Below are 18,259 nucleotides of genomic sequence, written 5' to 3'. Positions count from 1 at the left end.
ACATATAATACAACTAAGAGCAGCACTACTAGCCTCAATCAACTAATTCTGTTTCTGAGACAATCACTTTTCAAAATCTAATTAGGTAATTGGAAGGTAGCAGGTAATATGCAGAGCCCTCTGAATATACTGTGGAAAATTCGTAGGCAAGAACTGCATCCACCGGGCACTAATGAACTGTTTTACCATTATGCAAAAATATGCATAAGAAATAGCTTCTAAAAAGGCAATTTAATATTGCACATTTTAATGTACTTTAACCACTACACTGTCCAGTAAAATACGTTAAGGAGCATTTATAAAAGAGCATATTCTACCAAATATGACAAACTGATCAAAGAACATGATTCCAAAAATGATTAATAGGGATTTTTTTTCTTTTATTGCATTAATCCTTAGAACTGACAACTCAGATTCAAACTGGAGCACAACAATTGTGCTCTTTTACAAAACATACAAATCATGAAATATATATAACTTATTTTTAAGTCAAGGCAAAATCAATATATGTGATGGTGTCATAAAACAGATTTTTAAGAATGTCGTTAAAAATTGTGAGTGTATTTCCCATATATATCATGTAAAACACACTTATAGAGGATCCAAGGAGAATTGAAATAACTGCCTAATTCAGCTTAATAAAACTAGTAATAGCAGTCTCCTTTAACTCCTCCAAAATCCACTAAGCTCTCTGGATCCCCAAGTTACACTGGAGAGAAGGATCAAGCCTGGGAAAGTAAGGCAGAAAAACAGATTTTAAATACTGGATTGACCAAAAAGTTTGTTCATTTAAGAAATACGTTGTTTAATAAAGTTCTTCATGAAAATGAAATATGTGTCCTTTATTTTAATTAAAACCAAATGAACTTTTTGGCCAACCTGATACACTGAAAGCAAGCATCACATTTTGTTAACATATTTCCCCACGCTGTTTCATGCATATTTTCAGACATATAAAAAAGTTGAAGTAATTTTACAGTAAACACCTATACACCTAACACTACAGTCTACAATTAACAATTTCCTATGTCTCCTTTATCACACGTCTTTGTAACACACAATTTTTACATTCTCAGCCTCACTTTGGAAGTGACAGAGATAAAGAATGAATTACTTGATGTATTGACAATTTTCCCTATATTCAATAATTTTTGCCTCTCTTTGAAATAAAATCCATACTCATGTTCAGAATTTAAAAAGTAAAATTTTATTTAAAATGTACCATGTATTAAAGGGCAATTGAGTATCTGTCATACCACACCATGGCCGGAAAGTATTTTGGTTTATCAAATTCGTTATCCTAAGGGAAATAAAGACTCTGAACTTACAGATGTTTCTTCTGACCCGCTCTAGGGTTGAGCTCTAGTCACACGTGGTTGACCTTGATCCATATTTTAAAACAGGAAATACCCTGAGCACCACCTACGCTGTCTCTTCAGGAAACAGGCAGACTGAGCCCAGCCTGTCTTAACCACTGGACCACCAGGGAAATTCCTAATGATTTCTGCAGCTGCTGCTGCTAAGTCGCTTCAGTCGTGTCCAACTCTGTGTGATCCCATAGACGGCAGCCCACCAGGCTTCCCCATCCCTGGGATTCTCCAGGCAAGAACACTGGAGTGGGTTGCCATCTCCTTCTCCAATGCATGAAAGTGAAAAGTGAAAGTGAAGTAGCTCAGTCATGTTCGACTCTGTGCGACCCCATGGACTGCAGCCCACCAGGCTCCTCCGTCCATAGGATCTGCCAGGCAAGAGTACTGGATTGGGCTGCCATTACCTTCTCCGAATAAATGACTTCTAATTGGGAGATTTTTTAGTGAATGGGGTAAAGGCAGGAGATGGAAAGAGGTACTAGCAGAAACTTCAGGAACTGCTTGAAACATTCCAGTCGCAAGGGCCTCAACAATGGGGTGACAGCGGGAGGAGGCAGGAGCAGTGCTGTGAGTGGTCACCTGCCAGCTGGGAGCACACAAGTCAGGGCCAGCCACAGCATGCAGGTGCTGATTTATCATGTCTGAGCGTGGACTCGAGATGTCTGTGTGTGCACTGGGTGTGCTCTTGGGTTGTGTGTGTGTGTATGTGTGTTCAGTCATGTCTGACTGTTTGCAACCTCATGGGCTATAGCCTGCCAGGCTCCTCTGTCCATGGGATGTCCCAGGCAAGAATACTGGAGTGGGTTGCCATTCCCTCCTCTAGGGGACCTTCCCGAACCAGGATCAAACCTCTATCCCTTGTGTCTCCTGCATTGACAGGCGGATTCTTTACCACTGGCACCACCTGGGAAGCCACACACTTGGAACAGCCAAGAATAAAATACATCTGAATAAAAAAGATGATAGAAGAATTCGTGAGAAAAATTAAATTTCAAGCACTTGCATGAACTTAGAGCTGAACACTAGCCCGGAACTCTGCTATAGAATGACCTAGTTTAAGTTTTCCCAGAACAGACCAGAAAGACTCAAAAGCAAGTTTTGGATTTGGCTGATGATTCCAGGAAATACTAGGAGGGAAGTCAGGATGGGAGATGAGAACCAGAAGACAGAAAATAAAGGGCATCTTATCACAACAGTAGGTAACCAGAGCTCAATTCCACTGAGGGCCTCTCAGACCTGGTTTCCAGGGCAGGGCTTCTCCAGTCCCCTCAGGCTCCAGCATATGCTGATTCTGAAGATTTAGCCTGATATATGAGACTCTGCATTCCTTACATGCTTCCAGACTAGAAAGATGCTGCTGCTGCTCTTCAGAACACTTTGAAGAACAAAGATGCTGATACTTAATTCTCATTCAAATTTTCAAAATTTGCATCCAAAATTGACAGAATTTCTCCTGCCCACTGCTTTCATCACCTATCATTAAATCTGCTTCATCTCCTGCAACTCGTATCCCAGGCACTGCACTGTCAGTCTTTCCCAGCCCCTTTACAAACACAGCCTAAACCAGAAACTAACAATGATCTGATTGACCACTGAAGGCATGTCACAAAATATTTAGCATTTGCTTAAAAACGTAGGCATTTACTTATTGCTGTGGTAAGTCACTGTGAACCTATGAACTGTACCCCGCCAGGCTCCTCTATTCTTGGGATTCTCCAAGCAAGAATACTGGAGTGGATTGCCATGCCCTTCTCCAGGGGATCTCCACAACCCAGGGATGGGATGCAGTGTCATACGTCTACCCTGCATTGGCAGGCTGTCCTTTACCACTAGCACAACCCGGGACCCTCCAAAGGTATTTATATATACTTGGCATCAGTTCAGTTCAGTTGCTCAGTCGTGTCCGACTCTTTGCAACCCCATGAATTACAGCACGCCAGGCCTCCCTGTCCATCACCAGCTCCCAGAGTTCACTCAAACTCACGTCCATCGAGTCGGTGATGCCATCCAACCATCTCATCCTCTGTCATCCCCTTCTCCTCCTGCCTTCAATCTTTCCCAGCATCAGGGTCTTCTCCAATGAGTCAGTTCTCTGCATCAGGTGGCCAAAGTATCAGAGTTTCAGCTTTAACATCAGTCCTTCCAATGAATATTCAGGATTGATTTCCTTTAGGATGGACTGGGTAGATATCCTTGCAGCCCAAGGGACTCTCAAGAGTCTTCTCCAACACCACAGTTCAAAAGCATCAATTATTCCATGCTCAGCCTTCTTTATAGTCCAACTCTCACATCCATACATGACTACTGGAAAAAACATAGCTTTGACTACATGGACCTTTATCAGGAAAGTAATGCCTCTGTTTTTTAATATGCTGTCTAGGTTGGTCATAGCTTTTCTTCCAAGGAACAAGTGTCTTTTAACTTCATGGATCAAGTCACCCTCTGCAGTGCTTTTAGAGCCAAAAAAAGCTGTTTTCATTTCCATCTATTTGCCATGAAGTGATGGAACCAGATGTCATGATCTTAGTTTTATGAATGTTGAGTTTTAAGCCAACTTTTGCCCTCTCCTCTTTTATTTACTTTCATCAAGAGGCTCTTTAGTTCTTCCTTGCTTTCTGCCCTAAGGGTGGTATCATCTGCATATCTGAGGTTATTGATATTTCTCCTGAATCTTGATACCAGCTTGAGCTTCATCCAGCCCAGCATTTCACATCATGTACTCTGCATATAAATTAAATAAACAGGCTGACAATATACAGCCTTGATAGATTCTTTTCTGAATTTGGAACCAGTATATTGTTCAATGTGCAATTCTAACTATTGCTTCTTGACCTGCACACAGATTTCTCAGGAGGCAGGTCAGGTGGTCTGGTATTCCCATCTCTTGAAGAATTTTCCATAGTGTGCTGTGATCCACACAGTCAAAGGCTTTGGCATAGTCAATAAAGCAGAAGTTGAGGTTTTTCTGGAACTCGCTTGCTTTTCGGATGATCCAGTGGATGTTGGCAATTTGATCTCTGGTTCCTCTGCCTTTTCTAAATCCAGGTTGAACATCTGGAAGTTCAGAGTTCACGTACTGCTGAAGCCTGGCTTAAAAGAAATTTAAGTATTACTTTCCTAGCGTGTGAGATGAGTCCAATTGTGCTGTAGTTTGAGCATTCTTTGGCATTGCCTTTATTTGGGATTGGAATGAAAACTGACCTTTTCCAGTCCTGTGGCCACTGCTGAGTTTTCCAAGTTTGCTGACATATTGAGTGCAGCACTTTCACAGCATCTTTTAGGATCTGAAATAGCTCAAATGCAAGTCCATCACCTCCACTAGCTTTGTTCATGGTGATGCTTCCTAAGGCCCCCTTGACTTTGCATTCCAGGATGTCTGGTGATCACACCATCATGGTTATCTGGGTCATGAAGATCTTTTTTGTATAGTTCTTCTGGGTATTCTTGCCACCACGTCTTAATTTATAATTCAAGTACCATATATTTTTGTTTATAGATAAACAAACACTGGTCTGTTTATCTATATGCAGATTATATGGTCATTATATTTTCTGATATTTTAAACCCAGCAATCAGGAAAAAGAATATGGTTTAGCTTAGAAAATAAGCAATAGTCCCAAGAAGCATGGTATACAGTGTTTACTTTTACCTATTTCCAGCTCTTTCCATTATCCCAAGTCTGTTTATAGGGCAAATGCATGTTGCCAGAAGCAAAAAGGCCAGTGGCCGTACAAGCTTTCGGAAGTCCACTTCAGGAACATGAATGTCATGATAAAGGAAGTTTTAAAGGAAATTCTATGCAATTCAAATACAAGTTCAGATTGAAAAGAGACATTTCTAGAATCACTTCTGAGCAGAAAAAGAACTCACCTTATCTAATTCATCCTTAGAGAACTCCAGGTCAAATGGCTGACAGACAGCTGTTTTTAGCAATGGCAACCCACTCCAGTACTCTTGCCTGGAAAACCCCATGGATGGAGGAGCCTGGTGGGCTGCAGTCCACGGGGTCGCAAAGAGTTGGACACGACTTCACTTTCACACATTGGAGAAGGAAATGACAACCCACTCCGGTGTTCTTGCCTGAAGAATCCCAGGGATGGGGAAACCTGGTGGGCTGCCATCTATGGGGTCGCACAGAGTCAGACACGACTGAAGCAACTTAGTAGCAGCAGCAGCATTAAAGACAGTGGGGCAGAAGAAGAAATTAGGGGCAGTCCTAACTGGCATCATAACGTGTCACAATGCCAGTACTAGCTTTTTGTGAACTTGATATGCATATTTGTATCTACACATGTATTCCAGATTTATACAATCAGTTCAGTTCAGTCGCTCAGTCATGTCCGACTCTTTGTAAGCCCATGAATCGCAGCATGCCAGGCCTCCCTGACCATCACCAACTCCGGGAGTTCACTCAGACTCACATCCATTGAGTCTGTGATGCCATCCAGCCATCTCATCCTCTGTCGTCCCCTTCTCCTCCTGCCCCCAATCCCTCCCAGCATCAGAGTCTTTTCCAATGAGTCAACTCTTCGCATGAGGTGGCCAAAGTACTGGAGTTTCAGCTTTAGCATCTTTCCTTCCAAAGAAATCCCAGGGCTGATCTCATTCAGAATGGACTGGTTGCCAAACATGTTCATGTTTGGGAACGCATGTAAGAATTAAAGATTTTAAAATTAAAAAAATAAAAAATAAATAAAAATTAAAAAAAAATAAACTCAAAAAAAAAAAAAAAAAGAATGGACTGGTTGGATCTCCTTGCAGTCCAAGGGACTCTCAAGAGTCTTCTCCAACACCACAGTTCAAAAGCATCAATTCTTCGGCGCTCAGCCTGCTTCACAGTCCAACTCTCACATCCATACATGACCAGAGGAGAAACCATAGCCTTGACTAGACGGACCTTAGTCGGCAAAGTAATGTCTCTGCTTTTGAATATACTATCTAGGTTGGTTATAACTTTTCTTCCAAGGAGTAAGCGTCTTTTAATTTATTGGCTGCAATCACCATCTGCAGTGATTTTGGAGCCCCAAAAAATAAAGTCTGAAACTGTTTCCACTGTTTCCCCATCTATTTCCCATCAAGTGATGGGACCAGATGCCATGATCTTCATTTTCTGAATGTTGAGCTTTAAGCAAACTTTTTCACTCTCCTCTTTCACTTTCATCAAGAGGCTTTTTAGTTCCTCTTCACTTTCTGCCATAAGGGTGGTGTCATCTGCATATCTGAGGTTCTTGATAGTTCTCCTGGCAATCTTGATTCCAGCTTGTGTTTCTTCCAGCCCAGCGTTTCTCATGATGTACTCTGCATAGAAGTTAAATAAGCAGGGTGACAATATACATCCCTGACATACTCCTTTTCCTATTTGGAACCAGTCTGTTGTTCCATGTCCAGTTCTAACTGTTGCTTCCTGACCTGCATACAGATTTCTTAAGAGCCAGGTTAGGTGGTCTGGTATTCCCACCTCTTTCAGAATTTTCCACAGTTTATTGTGATCCACACAGCCAAAGGATTTGGCATAGTCAATAAAGCAGAAATAGATGTTTTTCTGGAACTGTCTTGCTTTTTCCATGATCCAGAGGATGTTGGCAATTTGATCTCTGGTTCCTCTGCCTTTTCTAAAACCAGCCTGAACATAGGGAGTTCACGGTTTACGTATTGCTGAAGCCTGGCTTGGAGAATTTTGAGCATTACTTTACTAGCATGTGAGATGAGTGCAATTGTGCAGTAGTTTGAGCATTCTTTGGCATTGCCTTTCTTCGGGATTAGAATGAAAACTGACCTTTTCCAGTCCTGTGGCCACTGCTGAGTTTTCCAAATTTGCTGGCATATTGAGCGCAGCACTTTCACAGCATCATCTTTCAGGATTTGAAATAGCTCAACTGGAATGCCATCACCTCCACTAGCTTTGTTCGTAGTGATGCTTTCTAAGGCCCACTTGACTTCACATTCCAAGATGTCTGGCTCTAGATGAGTGAGCACACCATTATGATTATCTGGGTCTTCAAGATCTTTTTGTACAGTTCTTCTGTGTATTCTTGCCACCTCTTCTTAATATTTTCTGCTTCTGTTAGGTCCATACCATTTCTGTCCTTTATCGAGCCCATCTTTGCATGAAATGTTCCCTTGATATCTCTAATTTTCTTGAAGAGATCTCTAGTCTTTCCCATTCTGTTCTTTTCCTCTGTTTCTTTGCATTGATCGCTGAAGAAGGCTTTCTTATCTCTCCTCGCTATTCTTTGGAACTCTGCATTCAGATGCTTTTATCTTTCCTTTTCGCCTCTCTTCTTTTCACAGCTATTTGTAAGGCCTCCCCAGACAGCCATTTTGCTTTTTTGCATTTCTTTTCCATGGGGATGGTCTTGATCCCTGTCTCCTGTATGGAACCTCATTCCATAGTTCATCAGGCACTCTATCTATCAGATCTAGGCCCTTAAATCTGTTTCTCACTTCCACTATATAATCATAAGGGATTTGATTTAGGTCATACCTGAATGGTCTAGCGGTTTTCCCTACTTTCTTCAATTTGAGTCTGAATTTGGTAATAAGGAGTTCATGATCTGAGCCACAGTCAGCTCCTGGTCTTGTTTTTGTTGACTGTATAGAGCTTCTCCATCTTTGGCTGCATAAAATATAATCAATCTGATTTTGCTTAATGTACAGTTGTCCCTTGAACAATACAAAGGTTAGGGGCATTAATCCTCTTGCAGTCAAAAATCCACCTATAATTTTCTACTTGTTCTTTTCAGCCAAGTTTCTGAGTCTCTGGATTCAACCAACCATGGACTGTGTCCTGCAGTACATATTCTTTGGGAAAAAAAAAAAAGTCTGCAGGTAAGCAGACCCACAGAGTTCAAACCAAGTGTTAATAAAAGGCCAGCAATATTTCAAAAATTAAAAATTTGAGTAACCCATAATGGGATAACTGGTCATTTTTGTTGAAACCCTCGATAATGCATTCATATTAGCACTCATGCTTCAGAACTTAATGATTAACAAATGATGTGGTGGTGCTTCAGAAACCTCATCCTCCCACACAGTCCTTTTAACAAATATCACACACACTAACATAAAAGTCAGGCAGATTTAGAAAAATAAAGCACCATGAAATGAGTCTAACCTTGAAGAAATCAAAGAATAAAGAGCTGAATCTATCCTAAGCCTCTCTTCTATGGTGATTTATCTTCATATTTTATCTTAAGAAGACAGACTTTTAATCGGTTTCTAACATAAACAATTTCAAGTAGTCTTCAACACCTGTGAGAATAATCCCAGTATATTTCTGTCCTCCTGCACGACGGTGTTTTACATCACTGCAAGAAAATGCAACAAAGGTAGTCTAAATTTAAAATCTCAGCACGCTAAATAAATAGTAAAGAGTATGCTAGTTTTAAGTTGATAAAGCAGTTTTACTCTCTAAAGCAGTGGCAACCATAAGTGGGCAAGATTTTTCAATAAAATTATTAGAGCAGCCTAACACAGTCATATTCAGATACACACCTGGGTCACACCTCTGCATGATGTCAACAGGAAAGAAAAAAAAAAAAGAGAACACAACTAGCCCATGGGCAAAGACAATGACGAAGACCTCAGTGTTATTTACAGATGATGCTTCCTCGAACCCGCTACTTAAACTTGATTTTAATTCCACAGCATTACAGGGGCTGCCCTTGAAACAACAGGCTTGTTCCAACCGACTCATTAGAAAAGACCCTGATGCTGGGAAAGACTGAAAGCAGGAGGAGAAGGAGACGACAAAGAATGAGATGGTTGGATGGCATCACCGACTCAATGGAGATGAGTCTGCGTAAACTCCACGAGATGGTGAAGGACAGGGAAGCCTGGCGCGCTGTGGTCCACGTGGTCACAAAGAGCTGGACACGAGTGAGTGACTGAACAACAATCAGCCTATTCTTTTCTATTCATAAATACAATCATTTCTCTCATTTTCCATGATTTTCCACATCTCACACTCATTCACTACTGAAATAACTGTCACCTCTTAGAAAGAAAGACACGATGTGTTGGGATTTATCTTGAGTTTTCTGGATTGCACTGTGAAAGTAATGTCGAACGTGTAAAAGACATGATTTTAAAAGTGACAAACCAAGATGGCACCCATCTTGGACATGTCCATAAAGGTAAGCACCTCCACGTAAATGCAAGAACACTGCTCATTCCGTTCTGCTTTAGAGAATAGAGAAACTAACTCCAACAGGTCATTCTCTATTTATTGTATGTCACTGCCACCATGTCAAAATGTGTATCCTGCTACCTTTTTCAGCAGCACCTAGTAAATCACTGACTATGACAAAGAGTTTGGTTTAATACACAAGATATTTGTAGAGCAAAAATGCAGTGTCCCAGGGCTGTCTGGTCAGCAAACTGCTGCAGTGAGACTAACAGCAAGATCATCCGAGCTGTGCTTTTGAGTTCAAGGTCACAAGTAATTATATACAAGTGACATTGCTTACACTGCTCTGGGAGCTTTTGCAGAAATAATTTCGCAAAGCAATACAATTAGTGGAAAGTAATATACCAGCTTCACAGGCATCAATGTGAATCAATCAAAATAAACACCTTATTACGGGCATCCAGAAGTTTTGCAATGCCATCATAATTCTGCCATCTGGGACATTCCAGAAGTCGAATGCCAAGAGGAGGATTATGTGCTAATATTAACTGAAAGTTCTACTGATGATAATCATAGGAATCCAAAAAGACAATGGAATCCCACCTAGGCCTACACTAATCCAGGGTGATCTGAAATTCTTAGATGTATTCTCAGTTCCTATAAGATCCACATTTCTGGCTTATCCATAATGAAGAGCACTTCAGTATAGGATTTGTAGACATAACTTTCTAATTTTCAAGTATGTTTTCCTCTGTTCAGAGTTAGTGAGATGATGAGGTACTATTTAAAAGAAGCCCAAGAATTCACACACACACATACACACACACACACACTTTTGAACTATTAGTTTTGAATAATAGTGTGTGTATGTATGTATTTGCTGCTGCTGCTGCTGCTAAGTCACTTCAGTCATGTCTAACTCTGTGCAACCCCATGGACTGCAGCCTACCAGGCTCCTCCGTCCATGGGATTTTCCAGGCAAGAGTACTGGAGTGGGTTGCCATTGCCTTCTCCGATGTATGTGTATATATAAGTGTATATATATATACTTGAGAACTGAGCATTATGTTTATAGGACCAACTATCTTAAAGAGGTAAAAAATTGTTTTTATCTTTGCATGAAGGTACATTCTTAATAAATGATAAAGGACCAAGCATGTGCCAGGTATACAGTAAAGCGAAAGTGAGAGTCACTCAGTCATGTCCGACTCTTTCTGAACCCATACACTACGCAGTCCATGGAATTCTCTAGGCCAGAAAGAATACTGGAGTGGGTAGCCCAGCCCTTCTCCAGCAGATCTTCCCGACCCAGGAATCGAACCAGGGTCTCCTGCATTACAGACAGATTCTTCAACAACTGAACTATCAGGGAAGTCCCAGGTATATAGTAAGTACTCCACAAATGATCTCTGATATTTACCTACTCATTGCAATAAAATAGACATACTCACAAACTCTGTTTCAGTACTCTAAAAGTTTCTACTGGGAAGCAGAGAATAAGTACAAATCCACACATTTTAAATTAAGAACAAAAGTTAGTGAGCTATCTAAGGTAAGAACAAAAGCTAGTGAGCTATTTATTCACTAAACAAGAAATTGGTTGTTCGGAGTTCAAAATAAAAACCTAGACTCAAGCCAGTTCAACGCATCCTGCTTTGAAGGCCTACCATGTGTCACACTGTGAAAAGCACACATTTTCCAGTAATGCCAAAAAAAAGTTTCACCACTGGATTTTCAAGTTGTAAGTTAGAATTAATGAATTTTATTCCACTTCTGTGAAACATTGCTCCTGTTTAATGAATTCATCTCAAAGGACTACAAACACTTAGAGTAGTTACATGAATGATCGTATAATCTCTGCTGGCAATTGTGTGGTGTCAGAGCTATGTCCAGAGCTTAATCTATGAAGATTTATGATGCAACATTTCATTTGTCTTCTTAATACAAACTCACAAAACTGTTGTTAGAATAGGTATTCCTGCTGACATGTAACAGATTTCATCTTATGTACTGACCAATCAACACCTGAGTTCCTGACTTATTCACTGCAAATGCCTGCTCCAATTGGGCAGTCTTAGAACCCTGTTTTCCATCTTGATACTGCTTAATGAAAATGTTCATCCCTCCCACATCTCCGAAGGTAAGGCAATAAGGATTCTCTTACAACACAACACCAAGCTGTTCTTTTATGCTGTTTTCCACAAAATCATGGATCCCCATAGTTTGTCCAAATTCTATTACTATTCTCTATGTGCTAAACAGTCCTCTGTGAATTGGCCCGGGCAACTAAGTATGACTACAGACCGCTGTTTAAAGTTCCACTCAAGAAATTTTCAAATTATTTTTAAAATACATCCCACTGCAATTCCTTCCATTCTTTGGTCTGTACTCCCTTCCGTATTTGCAAAAATCTCTTTTACTCAGGAAATGAAAGAATAACACATGCAGCAGTACTTTGTTTGCCTGCGAGAAAAGCAGGGCTGCTATCAAAAATCAGAACTCTGTAGCATTAATTGCTTACCTAATCCACTTTCCATGGGTAGAGTCTTCTCTCGTGTTGTTGGAAGAGGGTGTTTGGTATGACCAGTGTGTTCTCTTGGCAGAACTCTATTAGCCTTTGACCTGCTCTGTTTTATACTCCAAGGCCAAATGTGCCTGTTATTGTAGCTCTTGACTTCCTACTTTTATTTTCCAGTCCCCTATAATGAACACCCCATCTTTTTCGGGTGTTAGTTCTATGAGGTCTTGTAAGTCTTCACAGAACCGTTCAATTTTAGCTTCTTCAGCATTACTGGTGGGGGCACAGGCTTGGATTACTGTCAATATCCAATAACCTGGAATATTGAACGGTTTGCCTTGGAAACGAACAGAGATCATTCTGTCATTTTTGAGACTGCAACCAAGTACTGCAGTTTGGACTCTTTGGTTGACTATGACGGCTACACCATTTCTTCTAAGGAATTCTTGCCCACAGGAACAGATACAATGTGGAGGTAATGAAGATAATGGCGACCTCCTTCCAAAGCTGCCATGCGTGCACTACTGCACTCAGTACATCCGACCCTGCAGCAGGCCCCCGCCGACCCACGCCTCCGCCAGAGACTCCTGGACACTCACGGGCATGTCTGGGTCAGTCTCTTGTGGGGTCACTGCTCCTTTCTCCAGGGTCCTGGCGTGCACAAGCTTTTGTTTGCGCCCTCCAAGAGTCTGTTTCCCAGTCCTGTGTAGCTCTGGCAGCTCTATGGTGGGTTAATGGTGACCTCCTCCGAGAGGGCTTATGCCATAGCCAGGCCTGCTGCACCCAGAGCCCCTGCAACAGGCCAATGTTGACCCATACAGCCACAGGGGACACTCAGACCCAGTTCTGGCTCAGTCTCTGTTGGTTGGGTGTGAATTTTGTGCCGTTCCCAGGTCTGAACAGCTCAGGTGACCAGGTGCTTGGTGAACGCAGTGTCCCAGGTGGACTGTGCATCTTAATCACCTTCCCAGTCCCAGCTGCCCAGTTTCCCAGTACCCCGAGAAAGCACTGTCTCAGGTGGGCCATCTGTCTTCTCTGGGGAGCTGATCTCAGGCCGTGACCCTCCTAGCAGATGTCAACTGTCCAGGCTCCCAGGAAGACTTGGTTACCAACTGGGAGCCTGCTCTCAGTTTGGTGGAGGAGGCCATCTCTGGGGCTAGGACTGCAGTAGCCCCTTGCCTTCCAGTTCTGGCTGTCACAAGCCTGTCTCTCCGCCTCTGGGATTTGACTGTGACTCAGATCATGAATTTCTTATTGCCAAATTCAGACTTAAATTGAAGAAAGTAAGGAAAACCACTAGACCATTCAGGTATGACCTAAATCAAATCCCTTATGATTATACAGTAGAAGTGACAAATAGACTCAAGGGATTAGATCTGATAGAGTGTCTGAAGAACTATGGACTGAGGTTTATGCCATTGTACAGGAGGCAGTGAGCAAGACCATCCCCAAGAAAATGAAAGGCAAAATGGTTGTCTGATGAGGCCTTACAAATAGATAAGAAAAGAAGAGAAGCAAAAGGCAAGAGAGAAAAGGAAAGGTATACCCATTTGAATGGAGAGTTCCAAAGAACAGCAAGGAGAGATAAGAAAGTCTTCCTCAGCGATCAATGGAAAGAAATAGAGGAAAACAATAGAATGGGAAAAACTAGAGATCTCTTCAAGAAAATTAGAGATACCAAGCAAGGGAACATTTCATGCAAAGATGAGCACAATAAAAGAAAGAAACGGTATGGACCTAACAAAAGCAGAAGATATTAAGAAGAGGTGGCAAGAATACACAGAAGAACTGTACAAAACAGATCTTCATGACCCAGATAAGCATGACAGTGTGATCACTCACCTAGAGCCAGACATCCTGGAATGTGAAGTCAAGTGGGCCTTAGAAAGCATCACAAGGAACAAAGCTAGTGGAGGTGATGTCATTCCAGTTGAGCTATTTCAAATCCTAAAAGATGATGCTATGAAACTGCTGCACTCAATGTGTCAGCAAACTTGGAAAACTCAGCAGTGGCCACAGGACTGGAAAAGGTCAGTTTTCATTCCAGTCCCAAAGAAAGCTCAAACTATGCACAACTGCACTCATTTCACACGCTAGCAACGTAATACTCAAAAATCTCCAAGCCAGGATTCAGCTGTATGTGAACTGTGAACTTCCAGATGTTCAAGCTGGTTTTAGAAAAGGCAGAGGAACCAGAGATCAAATTGGCAACATCCACTGGATCATCCAAAAAGCAAGCAAGTTCCAGAAAAACATCTACTTTTGCTTTATTGACTATGCCAAAGCCTTTGACTGTGTGGATCACAACACACTATGGAAAATTCTTCAAGAGATGGGAATACCAGACCACCTGACCTGCCTCCTGAGAAATCTGTATGCAGGTCAAGAAGCAACATTTTGAACTGCACATGGAACAACAGACTGGTTCCAAATTGGGAAAGGAGCACATCAAGGCTGTATACTGTCACCCTGTTTATTTAACTTATAGACAGAGTACATCATGCGAAATACCAGGCTGGATGAAGCACAAGCTGGAATCAAGGTTTCTCGGAGAAATATCAATAACCACAGATACGCAGATGACACCACCCTTCTGGCAGCAAGTGAAGAAGAACTAAACAGCTTCTTGAGGAAACTGAAAGAGGAGAAGGAAAATGATGGCTTAATACCCAACATTCAGAAAACTAAGATAGATCATGGGATCTGGTCCCATCACTTCATGGCAAATAAATGGGGAAACAATGAAAACAGTGAGAGACTTTATTTGGGGGGGCTCCAAAATCACTGCAGATGGTGACTTCAGCTATGAAATTAAAAGACACTTGCTCCTTGGAAGAATAGCTATGATCAACCTAGACAGCATATTAAAAAGCAGATACATTATTTTACCAACAAAAGTCCATCTAGTCAAAGCTATGGTTGTTCCAGTAGTCATGTATGGATGTGAGAGTTGGACTGTAAAGAAAGCTGAGTACCAAAGAATTGATGCTTTTGAACTGTGGTGGTGGAGAAGACTCAAGAGTCCCTTGGACAGCAAGGAGATCCAACCAGTCCATCCTAAAGGAAATCAGTCCTGAATATTTATTGGAAGGACTGATGCTGAAGCTGAAACTCCAATCCTTTGGCCACCTCATGCAAAGAACAGACTCACTGAAAAAGACCCTGATGGTGGGAAAGATTGAAGGTAGGAGGAGAAGGGGACGACAGAGGATGAGATGGTTAGATGGCATTACTGACATAATCGACATGAGTTTGAGCAAGCTCCAGGAGCTGGTGATGGACAGGGAAGCCTGGCGTGCTGCAGTCCACGGGTCACAAAGAGTTGGACACGACTGAGTGACTGAAGTGAACTGAATTCATTTTCCTCTAGTCAGATGAAAAATAATTCAAAACCTAAAACTTGAGACTTATGTTTTATTTGAGCAGACAAAACTGAAGACTTAAGCCTAGGACACACCCTCTCAGATAGCTCTAAGTGACTGTTTCAAAAAGCTATGGGAGGAGTCAGAATATGAAGGAGTTTTTGCAACAAAGACCAGGTAGTCAGGATATCGGAAGATTATCATTAATTAAAGAAAACCAAATACTGAAGTTAAGGAATTTAGTGCTTTTCTAAATATATAGGAGGAGGCAAGAGTCTTGGCTCACTGGAATCATTCCTTTGATATGCACCTCAGCTATCTGGGGCCAGCATCCTGGGCTTTTTCATCCTGAGTCTCCTCAGGGTACACACCATCAGGGCCAGCATCCTGGGCTTTTTCATCCTGAGGGTACACACATCTCCTCAGGGTACACACCGTACCTGAGTCTGTTCAGGTACACACCATCTGCTGTAGTGCCAGAGGGTTGACAGCTGCAACACCCTTGGTCTATTGACATGGCAGGCAGTAGTTGTCATTCACATTCCTCACTGGTCCGATACAGTCGGCAAAATTTTATCATCAGTGTGAAAGACATTTTTAGAAATGTGGACAGAGGAAACAGATTAAGTGGTTCCTTTGTAGTTAAGAATTTGAAGAGCATGTTTTAGACAGAAACTTACCTTGCCAACTTTTTCAGATTAACACCCTTACTGCTAAAGAGCAAGGGAAAAAAAAATGATGACCATTTAAAACACAAACAGCATTCTTGGCAACACACTTGTTTGTGCAGGAATTTATATCCACAATGAATTGAAAACAGATTCCAGCCATTTTGGACTTTACAATACTTAGTGTTTTCCAAGACTTACTTATACTGAAGGTAGTCTTCATGGAGAGCCCAAACTGGGCATAAATAATCCATCCATTTCTGCCCAAACTGCTGCAAAAAGGATCCCTGTAGCCCCCATTGTAGTGGCAGTGGTCACAAAATCAGAACAAATTCATAAGCTATTGGCTCTTCTTGGCTTCTTCTAAATTTCTTACCTCTAAAACTGTGAAAGAGCTAGTTGCATTCTGGGAGTACAAAGTGTGTAGTACATAATTTCCAAGACAGATGTAAAAACAGACCTTAATCGTGTCCTGAAATCCAGCTCTAACTAAACATCTTTCTGTTATCTCGCTATTCCTTGCTTTTGTGCCTTAGCCCCTGGGTTCCCACAAGCCTCTCTATACTAATGGATTCAATGAAAGGCACCACAAAAGAGAATGCATTTCATTAAGAGTAGGCTTCCTCTCCCGGGGACCATCCCTGACCCTTCTGCTAAGTGCTCTCTAGATGGTTCCCACAACAGTACAACAGTTTAGCAGGTAAGAGTTTCTCAAAAGGTAGAAAAATGAGGTTGAAATGCAGCCCTCAGGATCAATTCCCAGCTTCCCTCTCAGAAGCTCTCTAAGCCCATTTAAAAAATATATATTAGCTCAGTCCTTTCTTGATATTTTCCGTTAGTTGCTTGGACATCACACATGAAGAGGCAAACCATAGCTCACAGTTGGCTCATGACTCTCTCTCTAGGCTAGGTGGAAAACTAAGAGGTTGATGTGCCCCGAGGACACGAAACCAGAGAATTTCAAATGCCAACTAAGCCTTCGAAGAGTTAACAGCAGCAAAGCACTTGTTCTCCTGTAGAACTCTGTCTTGCTCCGTTACTCCAGAGATGCCCCACAACTCTCACTTCATCTGGATCTGAGAAAACTGTTCACATGCAGTCAGACCAGCATGTTACTATGAACAGAATCAAGTCAGGGGTGAGCAAACATAGTAGAATCCTTTACAAACCCATTGGATGGATGAATTCAGAAGACTTTAGAAACTAAACCACTAGCTGATAATGAAATCCAGGCCCAGAGCAACACTTGGCTACATGGCAGGATTAATTTTCATGAAATAGCATGCTATTTCTCAGAGCACATTCATTTTCAACTTACAGTCTTCTGTGTAAGCAAAAAAAAAAAAAAAAAAAAAAGTGACCAAGCAAAAGGAAATGTATCTGTATTACCTTTTTCTGATCTTCTAGCTTGTGACTCACTGGGTTCTTCCCATGTCTGCTCATCTCTGAAGATAAATCCATCACATTAGGTTCTTGCCCTTCACAATAGAATATCTTCAAAAAAGCAGCAAGCTAATCCAAGATGCAATCACTAGGAAAACACTTCCCATCACGCACCATCTCTGAATTTCATCAGCTCCAAGGAATGATGAAAAAATCCATTGATTGAATGGAAAAAGTGGATTTTGTAACTGACTCCCCGGACTTTCCAAATCAACATATCGTTTTTAAATGCAGACTTCTCAAAAGCAAAATATTCATCCAGGAATTTTAACTGCAACTGCTATCTTTTTCTTTCTTCAGAGTTTTCCATTTTAATGAATAATTACAGTTCTTGTAAGCCTATAATAAAAAAAGAGGCACACAGTTAATTCTAGTAGCCCACCATTTATTTATAGTACAATTAATGAAAAAAATTTATCTGAAATGTCCAATTTAGAAAAAAAACTGTAGGCATGGATTATATTTCACATAATAGGAATGGGAATAAACGACATTATTCTTTAACCCTAGGGCCTTTAAAACACCAATTATAATACCCAAACCAAAATAGAATATTAAAACCAGGGATTGACAAGGATTGAAGCAAAAAAAAAAAATCAACCTAGAAAACACACACATTCACCAAATGTGTACAGGCTTTATGGTCCCACTCATTAATTTCAGCATTCACAGAGCTACAATCTAGAAAAGAGCCTGATAGACATTATACAAGACTGACACTTTTCATAAACAACTTTATTTAAACCTCCAAATGAATCTATAAAATGGAT

At 41.2% G+C, this 18,259-nt stretch overlaps 1 protein-coding gene across 2 annotated transcripts in view; it reads right to left on the bottom strand.

The window, feature by feature from the left end:
• Window positions 1-18,259, bottom strand: part of NAV3 (neuron navigator 3) — a 902,370-nt gene that overhangs the window by 601,222 nt on the left and 282,889 nt on the right. For both annotated transcript variants that reach the window (XM_069584096.1, XM_069584098.1), the window contains one exon: window positions 17,436-17,828. In XM_069584096.1, the coding sequence (XP_069440197.1) occupies window positions 17,436-17,507 (72 nt within the window). In that variant the 5' untranslated portion in view covers window positions 17,508-17,828. Of the gene's footprint in view, window positions 1-17,435; window positions 17,829-18,259 lie in introns of those variants that run through there.

This window comes from Ovis canadensis, chromosome 3, assembly GCF_042477335.2.
Source record: "Ovis canadensis isolate MfBH-ARS-UI-01 breed Bighorn chromosome 3, ARS-UI_OviCan_v2, whole genome shotgun sequence".
Lineage (NCBI taxonomy): Eukaryota > Metazoa > Chordata > Mammalia > Artiodactyla > Bovidae > Ovis > Ovis canadensis.
Note: the sequence above shows the minus strand (reverse complement) of the source record. Positions and strands in the feature narration are given on the sequence as shown.